We start from the raw sequence: 18,579 nt of genomic DNA, 5'->3' as shown, positions 1-18,579 counted from the left end.
TTCAAGCCCCATGTTAAGAGTAGGTTTACTTAAAAAGAAACTGTGAAAAGAGCATGCAAATGTTAAAGACCAATTAACTATTCAGGCCACCAAATTAAATGGTTTTATTTTACTTTCCTGAAAATAGTAAAATAAAATACTGATAAATGAAAAAAGATCTTTGTCTCTAGTATTAATATTCAAAAAGAGACAAACATGTTAGGGTATTATATCTTTTATCACCAAATTACTCTTTCTTTCCAATTCCACTGAACATGACCATGACCATATGCAATAGATGTATTTCTAATATTTATAAATATAAGCACTGTCTAGTAAAAACACATACTTCATACTTATATTTAGTATTTTTTAGTAAAAGGAAGCATCTGAAAAGTTCAAATACAAAAATATCCAGAATCCACTTTCATTTTACTTTAAAATAATAATAAAATTTTGTTTGAAGTCACATTTTTTTCACGGGGCAAAGTCACTCTAGCTAATAACAAACCCTCTTACGTAGATCAGCAATTCTCTCTCTTTTTGGAGAGGACCATTTATACTCTTAAAAAGACCAATATACTTAACAATTGTAGACCTTGCTTCATATTTCATTGAAAAAACAGATGCGATTCAAAGAAACTTCCATTACTTCCACCTACATATCTACCCAGACTGGCACTATCAGTATCAGTGCCCATATGCTTTCTCTACTCTTACTACAGATGAATTGCTTTTGTTTTTAATTAAGGCTACCCCCCACTTGCACACTATGTTCCACATCTTTCTATTAAAAGTAGTATTATATCAATTCCTTCCTACATCATCTATTCTCCTTTTCGCTGAATTATATGATTTACATGTAAGCATACTATTATTTCTCCTATCTTCACTCCTCTTTTCTCCCCAGTTACTATTTCATTCTTCCACTCTCTCTTAAAGACACTTTCTTGTCTTCTGGAACACCACATTTTCCTACCTTACTGGCAGCTCCTTCAGTTTTCTTACCTGTTCCCTCCTTTTCTCACTGATCTCTCAATGCCCAGAGCTCAATTACTAAAATCTTTTTACCTGTACTCCTTCTCTTGATCATTTTATCCAGGATCATAATTTTAAATACTATCTCTATAATGAATACCTCCAAATTTATATCTGAAACTCAAACCACTCACCATGAATTCCAGACCTGAATATCTAACAAAACAAAACAAAACAAAAATTTTTTAAACACATAAATTTTTGAAAAAAAATTATGAAAAAGGGCAAAAAAGCCAAACTGGAAAAATATTTACCACATGTATGATTTACAAAGGGTTAATTTCTACTATATACAAATAAGTATAATAAATAGTAATAAAAATTAAATCTGTACCAAGAGAACAGGCTAAGATCATCTAGAGAAAATTTGCCAAAAAAAGCAATAAATATATAAAGAATGATATACCTCTCTCATAATTAAATGCTATTCAAGTAAAATGGTACTATTTTTCATCTGTCACATTGATAGATTAAAAATTCTGAAAAAGGCCGGTTTGTCAAAGAAGTATAAACTGGTGAAACTTTTTTTGATAAAATTTATCAAATGTAAATTCTGTACTTGCTCTGTGACATATTTTAACTTCTAGACATTTATATTATTGCTATATTCACTCAAGTACTCAGAAATATATGTATGTTCTCTGATGTATTTCTTAGAAAAGCGAGAAAACTGAATACATTTTAAGTGTGTTAAATAAATTTCTTAAACAAATTATGGTACATCCATATTGAATATTGAGTTATTGAAAAGAATGAATTAGAGACCTATGTATTGAAATGGAAAATTACCCAATACAGACTATGGAATACAAAAGAAAATCAAATTACAGAACATCGTAAGTAGTATGATCTCCTTGTGTGGTGGAAAAGACAAATATATTTGTTAAATACTCTGAAAATTTTCTGAAGTATCTATAATGATGTCAAGAGAGTACATTTCTATACTCTGAAATTTTGTCATGAACTTATATTATGATCATTATGAACTCTGATAATGATAGCTTACAAAAATAAGTTTTCAACATACAGATTTACAACTTTCTTACTAGAATTTAGTAACACAAGCCAGTACTGACCATACATACTCTTACCTGAATGGCGTAAGCAGCTGAATCTTGAGCCCGGCTATTATCTGCATATGCGAGGTAAGCTCTTGTTAGTTCCATCAATAATCCAAAGGCGAAGCTTGAATCTTCTACTCCAGTCTCAAAAAAAAGAAAAAATCATGGATAAAGTGTATAAACTTTTTTAAACTGTACTGTGTCTTACTTGGTTAATTTACCTAATTTACTTAGTTACCTAGGTGAATTTAACTCAAAAAAAGAAAGGACACTAAGGTTTACACTAGGTTTGATATCAAGGCTAAGACATAATCTGTACCCAAGAAACCAAATTTAAGGCTCTATTTAGGCTACTTATAAAGAGTATTAGAAACAATCGACTCTTGCATAGCTCCAACAAGTTTCACTTTTTTGTTTTGTTCTGTTGTTGCTGTTGCTAAAGATTTTATTTTTAAGTAATCTCTACACTCAATGTGGGGTTCAAACTCATGACCCTGAGATCGAGAGTCAGTCACATGATCTTCCAACTAAACCAGCCAATTGCCCCTCATTTTTCTTTTTTTAACCTTTAAAAAGAAAACTGCACATATAGCATTTCCTAAATTGCATGCTATAAAGGCCTGGTCATTTGAGACACTCCAAGAAGTAATTTTACCATACCCTCCTCTTGGATGTGCATAGTGCACACATTAAACGATATAGTAGATGTTCTATTTGATTTTGTTTTACAGGATATCTTAAAACATATTTGACCATGGAAACTTTTTTATACATTCACTATTATGACACCCTGAGAAATTAGTTTCTAATGAAAATACTTAGCAATAGTGTTGAAATAGTAGTATTTAAATAATTAATTAGGTTTTAACTATTTGTCATCATTAGGTTGGGAAGCTTTTAAAAAGAACACAGCACACTAGTCTGGACTCTAGCTTTATTGTTTTTGGCACTAGATCCTGGCACATAGTATTAAGGAATAAACTCTGAAGTTACCTAAATTGTCTAGTTTAGATCATGTTGCCACTGAGGATAACCTGAAGAATTTTTTGTAAACGAAATACAGAAATTCAAATGGGACAGAGGACTCTTCTTGTCATTCCAAATTACCATTACTTACCACAAATGTAAAATCTTTTCCTTGGCTTTCAGTTGTTGAGAAATCTAGTCGACCTGGATCTATTGCCCCCAATTCCCCTAAACATTCTCCACAGAGCAACCGAGCTTGAGAGTTTGCATCTTGGCAACCTTTCAAAAGCACTGTCACCAACTGTGAGATAACAGGTTCCACTGTTTCACTATCTGTTGCATATTTTATCAGTTTTTCCTGAAAGCAGAAAGAAAATTTTTACGTAATTTCTTTTTTTTTTTTTTTTTTTTTTAAAGATTTTATTTATTTATTTGACAGAGAGAAATCACAAGTAGATGGAGAGGCAGGCAGAGAGAGAGAGAGGGAAGCAGGCTCCCTGCTGAGCAGAGAGCCCGATGCGGGCCTCGATCCCAGGACCCTGAGATCATGACCTGAGCCGAAGGCAGCGGCTTAACCCACTGAGCCACCCAGGCGCCCAATTTTTACGTAATTTCTATAAACTAGTATATTTTCCTAACTAGAAAGCTTAAAATATTAAGAATATATGACATAAACATTAACAAAATTAAATTCCTATATCTGCAGAGTTCACATAATATAGTTCACAATACATTCTGTAGGATTATAATCATTATTATAGGAAGTTTTAATCCTTAATCCACTAAACAGTTACTGAGTATTATTACATTAGTATACAAAAATAAGTAAAACACAGACTTCCAACAAGTTCCCAGTCCAAGTGGAAAACAGACATGTAAATAAGTAATTAAAATATCATATACGTTATGTACAATAACAAATATATTTACAAGGTAAGAGAGCAATCAAGAAAATAAAAAAGAGGGCGCCTGGGTGGCTCTGTTGGTTGAGCAACTGCCTTCGGTTTAGGTCACGGTCCTGGAGTCCCAGGATCGAGTCCCGCATCGGGCTGCCAGCAACATGGGGAGTCTGCTTCTCCCTCTGACCTTCTCACCTCTCATGTTCTCTCTCACTGTCTCTCTCTCTCAAATAAATAAATAAAATCTTAAAATAAAATAAAATAAAATAAAAAAGATCTCAGGGTAACATTTCAAGGATAGAGGATAGATACTTAAGTAAATAAGTCAACAAGGAACAGCTATTATTTAAAACAAGCAGACTGAAGTGTATATAAAACCAGCAGAGGAGAAAAAAATAACAAGAAAAGGGTTCCATGGTGATGAGAAACAAAATGTTGCTTCAAGGAATCTTTTTTATCAATTTCCTGAGGATGCTGTAATGGAAACCTGTTAAGTAAGAAAAGACTATTTTCAAGGCAGTGGAAATTTAGATATTGTATTTGTGTGACACTTTAAAACTTCTTCAATTATACTATTTTCTTTCTACCAAAAGTAAAGCATACATGAGCATCTCAAACTCCATGTTAAAACTATGATTCAAGAGTAATCATTTCAACAGAAAAATAAAAAGACATTTTATCTCATTAAGAGTCTTTAATAGTCGATAACTTAAATAACATTACAGATTAATTCAGATATAAATACTTAAAAATTAGCTAGTAATGAATAAATACCAAAACTAATACAAGAAATTATAAAAATTTACTAACATGCTAACACTAGAAAATATAAGATCACTTCAGTTGGCAGAAATAAATTCAGTTCAAGGCAATACTTGTTATGAAACACTAAATGTTTCATAGACTTATCTCTTATGTACTTGATAATGTGTCAACTTCTAGATCAATTAAGTTACATTTTTCAGCAAAAATACTGAACTCCAAAAATGAGTATGTGTTCAATTCCTCTATTTAAAAGGCTTTCTAACATATGGACCCAATTTTATCATTTTCCAAATGCTTAACCAATTATCAAAACAAATTTGTTTGCTCTAATTATTGGAAATATATTTTTTATCATATTCTAAATGTCCATATACATAAAGGTCTATACTTGAACTTTCTTTCTCACTGATCTATTTATTCATGCACCAGAATCACACTGTTAAAATTATAAAGGCTATAGAGTATATTACTGTCTAGTAGGGATACTAAACCCTTATAGTTAGTTGCTTCCCCCCACCAAGAGTTGTCTTAGCAATTATTATGTTTATTTTTCCATATGAACATTAGTATGAACTTTTGTAGTTAAAAAAAAAAAGAAGCCATTTCTTGGCATTCTTTTGGGATAGCATTAAATTTATAAAATTATCTAGAGAAAACGGAAACATTTGTCATACCTAAGGTAACCTACCAGATAAATATGGGATGCTTTCCATTTGTTTAAATCTACTACATTTTTGTATCCTTCAGGAATGTTTCAAGGTTTTTCTTTATTGGTTTATACATTTCTCATTATGATTGTTCCTTTATTATCTTTTTCTGTACTATTATAAGTTGGATTTTCCAACAGATCTTCTACCTGGTTATTGCTTGTTAGATGAAAATTATTTTTTATATGTTGACTTTATATCTTTCTATCTTAGTAAATTAGTTATCTGAGTTAGTTTTATTGATAATTCCCTAGTTTTCCAAGTATATTAGCCTCTCTGCCAATAAAAATTCTTTTACAGGGGCATGGAGTGGCTCAGCTGGGTAAGCATCTACCTTTGGCTCAGGTTCAGGGTCCTGGGATCAAGCCCCACATCAGGCTCCCTACTCAGCGGGGAGTCTGCTTTTCCCTCGTCCCCTCCCCTGCTCATTCTCTCCCTCTCTTTTAAAAATAAATTAATAAATAATCTTTAAAAGAATTCTTTTACAAAATTTGTTTGCTCTAATTATTGGAAATATAATTTTTATCATATCCTAAATGTCCATATACATATACATTTTTCCCAATTCTTTATGACTCTGACTTTTTTTTTTTTAAGATTTTATTTATTTGACAGGCAGAGATTATAAGTAGGCAGAGAGGCAGGCAGAGAGAGAGAGGAGGAAGCAGGCTCCCCAATGAGCAGAGAGCCTGATGTGGGACTCGATCCCTGGACCCAAAGATCATGACCCAAGCCGAAGGCAGCAGCACAACCAACTGAGCCACCCAGATCTAATTATTTCAAACACCTTCTTTCAATGTACTCCTGAAGTATCTTTTCCTTTCCCTCTGGTTAAGATCTGAACTTTTAAAAGAGTATCTTTTGCATTTGTTCTTTCATAGATCTCAAAGCATTCACTACAAAGACTTTGACTTCTAACCCTGTTTTCTTAAATCAGTTTCTTGCTCTCATATCGCTATAGGTTCAGTCATCTTCTTGAGCTGCAATATCCAATATCATAGCCACTATCTACGTGAAGCTATTTAAATTTGAACAAAATGAAATAAAATTAAATACCTAGTTCTTTAATCACACATCTTAAGTGCTCATGAGAGCCACACGTGGCTAGCAGTTACAATTGGACAGTGCAGATAAAGAACATTTCCATATTCAAAGAATATTGTTTTGGACAGTGCTATTCTAGAACTTAACTGAATTGCTTTCAACACTGATGTTACCTTCTCGTCATACTTTGCAAAAACAAAAACATTTCCTTCTCTCTTTTTGTGTAGGTGTTTTAGGCCATTACCTGTGCGGATATGGCTGGGAACACATGTGTCTCTGGATGTCTTATTTTCCCTGCCTCCTTCCAAGCCATTATCTTTAGTTTTCTTCTTACTAACTTTTAAATTTATCCATCTATAAATTGATTCTAAACTAAATTAAAACTTACTTTAAAATATCCTAAAATATCTGTGGCCATTACATCTTATTCTGACTCTATCTGACCTTCAAGACTCCTACAAGTACATTTTCTACTCTGCCTAGCTAATCTGTTAGCACTGGTGCTCTACGTTGAAGGAAGGCTTGTCAGGGTATTACCAGATGTGTGATTTTTCTTTTGTGACACAGGTAGCAAAAGTTGGGCAGCTGTGGCTTTTCCCAAAGAATATAAGCAATCTCTTTAAGTTCTCAGATTAAATTGGGTCATAATCATGTCATCTGCTTAGAAATAACCTAACCTAGGACATCTCGAGGCCAGGAGGAGAGATCCTATGCTATTCATAAATCCCTATATTAATATAGAAAGCTAGAAGCACTCTAAGTTACCTAAAATCCAGGTAGAGATTTGTTTGGGGCAAGGAGTAAGCACATAGTTTCAGTGAAGTAGTGCAGGGCATGAAATGAAGCTGTAAGATTGATAATGTAGACTTAGACTTAGGAGAGCATAAAACTTACACTTAAGGAGATTCAAGGCTCCCCACTTGTGGTAGGACCATCTCCACCTTGGCTGCTACCCACACTGGTTCTACAAGTTCACTGATTCATCATGTGATATGCATGATAACCATCATGTATATCTTTTGTCCTAAATAAGTGCTTCCTTCTATTGTGAAAACAAACATAACCTGGTTTTGCAAAGCCCCTAACTCATGAGGGGACTTTAGGCTTTCACATCCTATCATATAAGTTCTTGGCATGCAAAAACAAATATCTCCAGTAATTTTTTTCTGTTTTACAGCTTTATAGTGATCAAGTTATTTTAAATACCAGTTCTCACTGTCATCAAAGTTAGAGCTAATCTACAGTATGTTGCCAAAGAAAAGAAAAAGTTCACTGCCATCATGAAAAGTAAACTTAAAAATTTAGTTCCATTAAAACCAAAAGTTAATTCAGTCAAAATGTAAAATGGCAAAATTACTGAGATATTATATGATAGGTTTCTATAGGAAATTATACAAGAAGACATATGGATTGCTGCCATTGTACACATACAACCTTATTTAGGAATATGCAATAACCAAAAATAAAATGGTCAAATAATGACCTTTCAAAATAATAACAAAAAACTCTGCACATCCCTGGTATTCAGCCTCAAAGAGTATTTCATGGATTAGTGATTCTAGTCAGGTCTGATAATCTCAGTAAAACAAAAATTACTTCTTTCACTAAATATACTGAATCTCAAGAAAATATGGCAAAAAGTGACAACCTGGCACTTTTCTTTAAACTAAACTTAAAGCGTTCAAATTTCTTTAACATCTTACTTTCCTGTACTTTTAATTATATCATAGGAACTTAGTATACCTGATTTTTATACAAAGTTTCCTTCAGACTTGTAAGAGCATGAATACGAACATCTACATTTTCATGCTGAACTGCTTTCATGGACAGTTGAAGAGTTGTCTGAAGATCTGTACTCTCTGAGGTCTCCTATATACAGAACAAAGAGATACACACCATGTTGGTTAATGATTTCAGAAACCATTTCAGAAAGTCTGGATTCCCTACAGAGTTACCATTAAAGCAGTAAACTATACCTCAATTAAAAGCAGCATAAAAAAATAATTTCTGGGCACCTGGGTGGCTCAGTGGCTTAAGTGTCTGCCTTTGGCTTAGGTCATGACCCCAGGGTCCTGGGATCGAGTCCCATATCTGGTTCCCTGCTCAACCAGAAGTCGGCTTCCTCCTCTGCCCCTCCTCCCTACTCATGATAAGCTTGTGCTCTCTCTCGCAAAAATACATACATAAAATCTTCAAAAAATAATTTCCATTTCTTCCTTCATATAACGTACGTTATTTTTAGTAATTCTTGCAGAAGGGATTTCATTCTAAATTTTTTTTTAAGATTTTGTTTATTTTTTTGACAGAGAGACACATAGCAAGAGAGGGAACACAAGTAGGAGGAGTGGGAGGGAGAGAAGCAGACTCCCCGTTGAGCAGGAAGCTCAATGCAGGGCTCTATCCCAGGACCCTAGGATCATTACCTGAGTCGAAGGCAGACACTTAACTACTGAGCCACCCAAGTGCCCCTCATTCTAAAATCTTTGGACCTGAAGAAAAATTTTATTCCGATCAAATAAAGAATCTACTTATCTGAAAAAAATCCTTCTTAGTTAGAAATAACAAGTTTCCCTTAACTTACAAAGAACTATATAATAGCCTTGAACCAAATCTAGATTATACAAATGAATAATTCATTCCTTATTTAATTACTTATGACTATAATGAGTTATCCAATAAAAGAGAAAATAAAGACCTCAGGACCAATCTTGGGGTCTGCAGTAAATATTTCTGCTATTCTGACCCAAGATCAGGTATTCCACTTTCTGTCCTAGAATTCTATGGATTCACTATTAACACCTTCATAATTTTGGAGAATTCACTGAACTTCAAGATGATGGAACTACAGGTTATTCCCCTTCTAAAGCTCAGGAGTCAGTAAGATTTTACAATTTCATACCATTGTTTGTAGCACAACATAACTAGAATTCTCCAGCAGCTTTTCTGGGCATGAAGCTATGGTAGCTTTTTCTTTGGGGGACTACAAGTAGAGACATATTGACCTAGGAGGTAAGGTCACAAGTATTGTATTTTTTGCTCTCTGTTCTACATAATGTAATAAAATGTTTATCTAAGGGCTAAACTTCCTTCTAAAAAAATCATAGTTTGTGATAGGGCTATCTAATTGCCAAAATTAGCCACTGGAACAGGACTATATTATCCTTAGATCTAATTCTAAAGAATCTATGTTCAAAGTATTGGAATTTGGGAACAGTTTTGTATCAGTGATCTCCTAAGACATAAACAAAAAATTAAATACCTTTCTGTATTCCTGTAGAACTGCTTTTATCTTTTTTAATTCTGGATGATCAGGTAAAAAATATATTTCATGAAGAAAATCTTGTACAGCATCCCTGATAGTTAAGTGGAAGAAAAAGAATTATTTGCAAAGAACATGAGTACTAAAAAAAAAATAAAGCAGAAGCTGAAACGAAGGCCAATTTAGTTCACACTTAAAAGTGCTAGTGGGGACACCTGGTGGGCTAAGTTGGTAGGGCATGTGACTCTTTATCTCTAGGTGGTGAGTTTGAGCCCCTCACTGCCTGCAGAGATTTTAAAGCTAATATTTTTTTAAAAATGCTAAAGATGCCTGGGTGGCTCAGTTGGCTAAGTGTCTGACTCCTGATTTCAGGTCATGATCTCAGGGTCATGAGAGGGAGCCTAATGGGGCTGTGTTCAGTGTGAAGTCAGCTTGGGATTCTCTCTCCCCCATCATTCTGCCCCTCCCCCCACGCTCTCTCTCTCCCAAATCAATTATTTAAAAAAGTGCTAGTGGATTAATGATCTTTCCTAACAATGGCAAATAATCACATCTAAGAAAATCACCCTATTGTAGTATTTACATTGGTGGCCCTGAATAAAACTGTATTGCTTTGTATAGATATGCATATATAGTCACATCCTCTTCATTTTGGGCGAGATGTGTGACTTGCTTTAACACACAGAATGTGGGAGAGAAAAATGCTGTGCCAATTCAGGCCTAAGTATCAAAAACGTCCGGCAGCTTCTGATTTGTTCTCTTCAGAGTCCTAAATCACCACATAAGACGTCTGGCCACCAACATCGACAGGCTACATGAAAACAGTGAGGCTCCAAGACTACATGGAAAGAGACAGAAACCCAGCCAAGTCTACCTGCTGGCTGACTGCAGCCATACTAGTGACCAAAGAATCTACCAGCTGAACCCAGTCCAGACTGCAAAATTATAGGTAAATAAAAATGCTATAATTTTAAGACACTAGATTTTGGAGTGTTTCACAGTGTAGTGATACATAGCCAAACCCAATCTTAAAACACAAATTCTCCTTAAAAATTTTAGAGAAATAGATATAAATAATTCCTATGGAGGCTACTCTAATAATACCTAAATCCCCAAAAAGTATTTCTAAATTCTAGTCTTCATTCATCTATGCAACAAGTATGAGTAAAGCAACTCTCATGTGCCACCATGTGCTAGACACCGGTGATGTAATAATAAAGGAAGTTGAAAGAATTTATTCAGGGAGTTTAAGATCTTCTAACTTGCACTAAATGAAAGAGAATTTTTTAATATGAAAAGGTAGAAAATTAATTGCTGTAAATAAAGAGCACAGATAACACTATTTACATAATGCCAAGAAAGTATCTAAAAAAGTCATCTAGATCAGTGGTTATGTTGTCCTATTATACTCAAATTATCCAAAATAAAAGTATTTTAACTGAAAAAAAAAAAATTTAAAAAAACCCTTACGTTAACCTTTTTTTCTGTACTTTCTCCCTTCTTAGTTATTGAAAATGATTAATGGGAATAGCAGTAATACGTGTATAAACAGTAAATAAGTAGTACTTAAACCCTAAATTCTCAGAAGCAAAGGTATATATATAACAGTAAGTGTAAACACAGAAACAATTTTAAAATGTATAGAAACACATTCCAGGCTAAAAGCAACCAGGGTAAAATACAAAAATGGAAGGGAGTAACGTATGTTCTTCCAATAGCAATCCAAGTAAGCTAGAGCAGTCTGTTCTGGAAAATCTTGAGGAAAGATTTAAAGAAGTTAAAAGTGACCAAATTTTGGAAAGACTTAAGAGTCAAGATAAGCAATTTGAAATTCATTAGTTAGTAATTAGGAGAATCACAGACGGCCTCCATATGCTATAGTAATACTGATAGAAGAGAGGCTTGTATTTTTTTTTAAAGATTTTGTTTATTTTTTTGACAGACAGAGATCATAAGTAGGCAGAAAGACAGGCAGAGAGAGAGAAGGAAACAGACTCTCTGCAGAGCAGAGAGCCCCACGAGGGGCTCGATCCCAGGATCCTGGGATCATGACCTGAGCTGAAGGCAGAGGCTTCAACCCACTGAGCCACCCAGGTGCCCCAAGAGATGCTTTTAAATATGAACAATAAGAAGTGTGATAAAAGCCTAAAGGAAGGGAGGCTGGCTAAAAGGCTAATGCAATGAAGTAATGAGAGTTTCAATTAAGGTAAGCTATAGAAAGTAGGTGAACATACCTCCTAACCTTTCTCATGTTATTCAACTACCTGCCTTTTAAGTGTGAAAGGAAAGGTAAAGGGGGGCCTGGGTGGCTCAACTAGTTGGACGTCTGCTTTGGTTCTGGTCAAGATCCTGAGTCCCGGGATAGAGCCCTGCTTCGGGCTCCCTGCTCAGTGGGGAGTCTGGTTCTTCCTCTGCCCCTCACCCTGCTCATGCTCTATCAAATAAATAGGAAAAAAAAAAAAAAGGAAAGGTAAATTTAGCCTTACTTTTTTTAAAACTGATGAAAAATAATTCTAAGTTGCTGATCTAAATGTTTTAAATATAATTATTATGGGTCAATGTCACAACTGAAATAACATTAGCTTAATCTATATTGGCTAATCTATATTGGCTTAAGCATGATGTACTCTAAATTAAAAAGAATGTGAACAATTCCACCTTACCAGCAGTAATTCCAATACTATGAGACGTAAGTATACAGTAATAAAATGTTGGTACTTTACTATTAATTTCAGTTACAATAAATACCTGTTTTCAATTATGAGGTAGTGAAATATAGCTGCAGTTTCTTCAGGCTGGATGTGTATGAGAGGTAACAAAGCTACTATCACGTGACTGAGAAGGGAACCAAGATAAGCATGATCCAGGCAACGAACAAAGCAATCCCAAGCTCTATATGAAAAAAACAAGTAAGTTAAAAGTCACATTGTTCTGTAAAGCCCATCAGTGAGTTATTAGCTGGGCAAACAACAATATATACAAATAATGAGATTTGTATATATTGTAAAAATATATACAAGGCAGCTGTAAAAACAGAATAAAGGTCAGTATTCTATCTGTAAATAGTGATCACTCATGTATTAAGTCAAAAAAAGCACGGTAAAAAACAGGTTATGTTACCTTTCGAAGCAAAATTAATACAAATAAGCGTGTACATATGTGTGTGCATTTGTTTATATATATACATATATATATATTTACATCCTGCATGTTTATACTTTTAAAACAGAGAGAATTACACGAAAATTAAGAAAAATAGATATAGTTAGAAAGAAAACCAGATTCACAAATTTGAATTTCAAACAATGTTTATGTTTTACATGAATTTAAAAGATTTTATTTATTTATTTGAGAGAGAGAGAGAGTGAGAGAGAGCACTACTGGATAGAAGGGCAAAGGGAGAAGCAAACTCCCCACTGAGAAGGGAGCCAAACATGGCACTCAATCTTAGGACCCTGAGATCATGACCTGAGCTGAAGGAAGATGCTTAACCAACTGAGCCACCCAGGCATCCTGCATGTTTATACTTTTAAAACAGAGAGAATTATATGAAAATTAAGAAAAATAGATATAGTTAGAAAGAAAACTAGATTCACAAATTTGAATTTCAAACAATGTTTATGTTTTACATGAATTTAAAATTAAAGAGGGAAAAAGCAACCTCTAAAAATTTTAAACAAACTAGGGGCACCTAGATGGCTCAGTCAGTTAAGTGTCTGAATTCAATTCAGGCTCTGGGATCAAGCCTGGCTCTACACTCAGTGGGAAGTCGGCGTGCCACCTTCCTGCCTTCCCCACTTCCCTGCTTGTTCTCTCTCTCTCAAATAATAAATGAATCTCTTTATTTTTTAAAAAAATTTTTAAACAAACTGAAACAACTGAACATAACTGAGTATCAAGTTGGTGGCACATGTACATAGAAAAGAATTACTTCACATGACTTTAAAATGTATTATTCTGACACTCCATCTCTAGTAAGTACAGTCTAAGGACAAAAAAGACCTCTGAAAAAAACAAAAATACATAAGTAAATAAATAAATAAAACAAAAAAAAGGACTTTCAAGGAGCTTAAAAGGCATTTACTAATCTGTTAGAAGTAATACTAAAATTATATTAACTAAAATTAGAAATCCTACAAACCAAAATCTCAGTGGCCTGAAAGAAGTGTGGGGAAAGGTTTTAAGGAGTGAATCTGTTTGTAAGAGATTATATTTAACGGGCCAAACCACCAAATTTGTGACTTGTGCATGTCATTTGAATTCTGATCCAAACAAACCAACATCTTTGGGAAAAAGATCTTTGAGACAATTGGGGAAATCCAAATAAGGACTGAGGTTTAGACAGTATTAAGAAATTCCCATTAATTCTAAGTATAATAATTCATGATATTTGTATTTTTAAAAATGCCTTATCCACTAGGTAAATCTGAGGTATTTATAAGTGCAATGATACTGGGGTTTTCTCTAAAACATTCCAACTAACAATAAAATAAGTGATGGTGATCAGATTAAGTAAGATTAGCAATGCTGATTAGCTGTTGAGGTTGGAAAATAGGTATGTAGGGGTTCATTATACTATTTTATTTTCCAGTATCTTAAAAGATTTCATACTAGTATGTCTTTAAAGAGTAAACATATTCCCTTTCAATACAAATATCCTTTCCATCTTAATTATTTACAGTCTGAATCCCTCAAAGAGATAGGAATTCAAGTTAGTGCTACTGGGAAATGCAAAAGTTCTAATGAACTTAGGCAATCATTTACCTGCAACACAATTCAGGAAAATCATCCTTGAATCTCAGGCCAGTTCTTAGCGTGGTCATCATCTTCACCCTCACAGAACTGACATGTTTTGGTCCCATCAACTTCATCAAAGACATCAAACTGTTCAAAGCCTATAAAGTAAGTAGGGCTTTAAAATAAAGCCTATAAACAAGTTGGCAGGAGCAGATGAGCCCTAAGGACAAGATCCCACTCACATCTCAGAGTAGTACTATTCTCTAGCAATACAATGTCTAAATGTTGGCCAGTTCATTTTGTCCAAATTCTTACGTAAGAATTACGAATTTGAAAAATGTAAGCTGAGTTCTGGTGTGTTTTTTTTCTTGTGAGGGTAATTTGTTATTTTTTTCCTGGCAGTCCTCTAGAAGAGTAATTTTCAAATTTATTAAGAATATAATACTTATTATTTAATTTTCTTCATATTCATCCCAAACTACTATGTAGCTGCATGTATTTTTTTGTTCTAATGGTACTAATTTTAAGATGCTCTGAGTTTAGTAAAACAAACAAATTTAGGAAAACAAAACTGATGACATACCCGGAAAATTACATACACATTTTATTGTGGAACACAGAATCAGACTTCTATCACAGCTCCAGGTTCTAAGGAAAGGGTAAAGAAACTCTCTAGTCATCCTTAACTATGTGCCAAAACATAAAAGCTTTTTATGGTTTAAAATACAAACTAGTTTTCTTAGATTGGAGGTCATTCTCTCACTCTAAGAAAGATTCCATGAAGATGAAACAGAAGTTGTCTGGAGGATTAAATTTACCAGCCGACACCAACAGAGTAAGTATTGGCTGTAGAAGTAGTTCAATATTCTGTCATGTCTATCTTGGCTCCTTAAGGTTATTAAGAGAAGAAGAGTACAGACTGAATAAAAGCTTTTACTCATAGATTTTTTTCTGTAATTTTACTGACTGTAGAGATGGAAAGCAATAAAAAGGGAAATTTAATCAATTTCTAAAATTCTATCCTCATCTATGGACAAAAACGTCCAGTGGTGACCAACTGTTATAGCAGTCATAATAAAAATTCACTGTGCCAAACACAAACTGACAAATACTGAAGTTACTTGACTATATATGACCTAACATTTAGGTTTTCAAAAACACCACAGGCCATGATTCACAGCATACCAATTTGCACCAATGAATTCAATTATGCAACTTTTGCTGAGCCATCGGAGATGCTAGTCTCCTTTTTACCCACTGAGCTAGATGGTGTGATGACATGAGCCTGAAGCTATTGGGGTCATTACCTGGCACTTATGATTGAGCCAATCCAGGGGTGTTTGAGCTAAGAGATGAATTCTGAGAACATTGTGTCCGAAGTCAAGTTATGCCCAAAGCTATATTATTCTTACATTTTTAGTCACAAAGCCAATAAATTCTTCTAAGCCAGTTTGGGTTAAAACTGGCTTTATAAACAAAGAAAAAAAATGTAAGTGATATAATTCCTCTTTTTATACTCCCCAAAAGCTTATAAAGGGATAGAGGAGAGGAATCCAGTATATCATATGTTTGATTATTTATCTTTTTTTAAATAAATATTTTATTTTGAATAAATGCACAATTAATGACAAAAATAAAATTAACAAGCTACTCTAGGGAAGAGGCTTATTTGCATCCTCAACTACATGCAAACCAGCACAGGGATTACTATAGTGGAAAACTCCAATAAATACTAGTCCTGAGAGGCGCCTGGGTGGCTCAGTCATTAAGTGTCTGCCTCCAACTCAGGTCATGATCCCAGCACCCTGGAATCAAGCTGCGCATCAGGCTCCCTGCTCAGTGGGAAGCCTGCTTCTCCCTCTCCCACTCCCCCTGCTTGTGTTCCCTCTCTTGCTGTGTCTCTCTCTGCCAAAAAATAAATAAAATCTTAAAAAAAAAAAGACTAGTCCTGAAAGAACCAAGCAGAATACCAAATTATGAAAAGCCAGGCTTCTAGATAAAGAGTCTGCTAACTATATTTATTTAATTCTTATCTTTGAATGTTTGTAGCTACAAGCAGAAGTCATGTCTCCTATAAATTCTATATGAATTCTAGCACTTTGTACCTTAATATCACTACCTACCATTTTCTTATCTTCAATGCCAACACTGGAGCTCAGTAACTGCATGTTAAAAAAGGCCAAAATGCCCAACAACTTAGGTTGCAAATAATCAGCCTAATGAAAATAAAAACACATAAAACAGTTATTATGTAAGTTTTACACAGATCAAATTCCATAAATCAAAAATTTAACTAACATCATTTCTATATTACCTATGTTAGGATATTAGGAGTAATAAGCACTTGGTGGACTTTCTCTAAAAGTATGAATTTTCTTATCTAGTATTTTAAAAATTAGTGAAACTGATTTATAATCACCATGACAGTACTCTACAATGAGAAAACCATGAGCTTTTGAATTATGAAGTGTGCTGGGGGTGAGATCCTCAGGATTTGACTAACAGAAGGACTCAGAATGAAGAGGATATTTAATCTTAAAGAGAAGAACAGAAAAAGACAAAGCTGACTGTCCTTATCTAGAACATTCAGAATCAAGATGGGGGAAAAAAGTGCTTAAGTAAGGAAAAAATAACTTACAGAGCCAACTGTCAGACACAGGGGTCAAAAGCCCCTGAGGTAACAGTGGTAGAGGGGTATAAGGCCATGGGCATCAACGGTTAAAGGCTAGGTATCACTGACCATGGCACTTTGGGTCTCCTGAAGTGAAAAGGATTAATTCTTTCTTATAAGAGGGTCCTAGAGGAAAGGGTATGGGCTTTAAGTCAGCCAAACCTGGGTTTGAATCCCAATTTTGACCTACTCAGTTTGTGTGCTGGGTAAGTAACTTAACTCCTCTGAGTCTGTAAAATGAAAAGACCTATTGCACAGAGATGTTGTAGAGATTAAATGCATTAAAGACTGAAATATAGTACAGTACAGGAGCCATTGAGAAGCGGCACTCATGGCTCTGCACTACTTTGTGGCCATGGGCCTCAACAAGGGCCACAAGGTGACTAAGAACATGAACAAACCTAGGCAAAAAAGATGCTGCAGGCACCTTATCAAGCACATCAAGTTTATGCGGGACAGGATATGAGAGGTATGTGGCTTCACCCCACACAGCAGCATTCAATGGAGCTGCTCAATGTCTCCAAGGACAAGCACACCTTCAAGTTCATCAAGAAAAGGATGGGGCTACATATTCAGGCCAAGAGGAAGAGAAAGGAGCTGAGCAATGTCCTGGAAGCCATGAGGAAAGCAGCAGCCAAGAAGGACTGAACCCCTCTCTCATGTATGTAACAAAGCCTTTTTGGAACTTTGGGAAAAAAAGAATACAGTAAAGTGTTACACTTAAGTTGTTAATACTACTACAAACTAGGAATGTGAGTACTCTGCAAAGAATATTCAAAATATTTACATAGGGACAAGAAGGATACTAGGGTGCCTGGGTGGCTCAGTAGGTTAAGCGTCTACCTTTGGCTTGGGTCATGATCCAGCAGTCCTGGGATCAAGCCCCACATTGGGCTCCTTGCTCTGTGGGGACTGTGCTTCTCCCTCTCTCTCTCTCTCCCCTGCTCACACTTTCTTTCTTGCTCACTCTTTCTCTTAAGTAAAATATTAAAAAAATAAAGGATAAAGAAGACGAAGTAGAAGGAAAGAGCCAATAAAGACTAAGTACAAGGTTAAAAAAAAAAAATAAAAGTGTGGTATGACAGAAGCCACAGGGAAGGGATGGTCAGTTGTACTGAATAGCACTGAAAGTTTAAATAAGATAGGAAAAGAGAAGTAACCATTGGATTTGACATCAGGAAGACTGTTTTTGAACTGGGTAAGAATTTCAGTGGAATAGTGAGAATAGAATTAGATTAACATCTAGTTTAGATGAACTAAAGAATGCATGGGAAACAAGAAAGAAAACAAGGTAGAAACTCAAGATATTTTGCTGATTGCCCTTTGAGTCTCTTGAAGGAAGGAGAGCAATCCAAAAAAAAAAAAAAAAGTAAGCCTGCAGATTTATATATATATATTTTTTTTTTCACATGAAGAAGTGACATACATGAAGAAGCACATACAAATTTAAGAT

At 34.6% G+C, this 18,579-nt stretch overlaps 1 protein-coding gene and 1 pseudogene across 3 annotated transcripts in view; one reads left to right on the top strand and one right to left on the bottom strand.

The window, feature by feature from the left end:
• ATR (ATR serine/threonine kinase) overlaps positions 1-18,579 on the bottom strand; it is a 91,736-nt gene that overhangs the window by 46,710 nt on the left and 26,447 nt on the right. For all 3 annotated transcript variants that reach the window (XM_059163874.1, XM_059163876.1, XM_059163877.1), the window contains 7 exons: positions 16,579-16,671; positions 14,483-14,613; positions 12,467-12,610; positions 9,719-9,812; positions 8,203-8,328; positions 3,196-3,402; positions 2,109-2,222 (listed from right to left, as the gene is read on the bottom strand). In XM_059163874.1, coding sequence (XP_059019857.1) covers positions 2,109-2,222; positions 3,196-3,402; positions 8,203-8,328; positions 9,719-9,812; positions 12,467-12,610; positions 14,483-14,613; positions 16,579-16,671 — 909 coding nt within the window. The remainder of the gene's footprint in view (positions 1-2,108; positions 2,223-3,195; positions 3,403-8,202; positions 8,329-9,718; positions 9,813-12,466; positions 12,611-14,482; positions 14,614-16,578; positions 16,672-18,579) is intronic.
• On the top strand, positions 17,458-17,774 carry LOC131825054 (large ribosomal subunit protein eL36-like; annotated as a pseudogene).

Source organism: Mustela lutreola, chromosome 2 (assembly GCF_030435805.1).
Source record: "Mustela lutreola isolate mMusLut2 chromosome 2, mMusLut2.pri, whole genome shotgun sequence".
In the NCBI taxonomy this organism is placed as follows: Eukaryota; Metazoa; Chordata; class Mammalia; order Carnivora; family Mustelidae; genus Mustela; species Mustela lutreola.
This window is presented reverse-complemented; position numbering and strand designations above follow the sequence as displayed.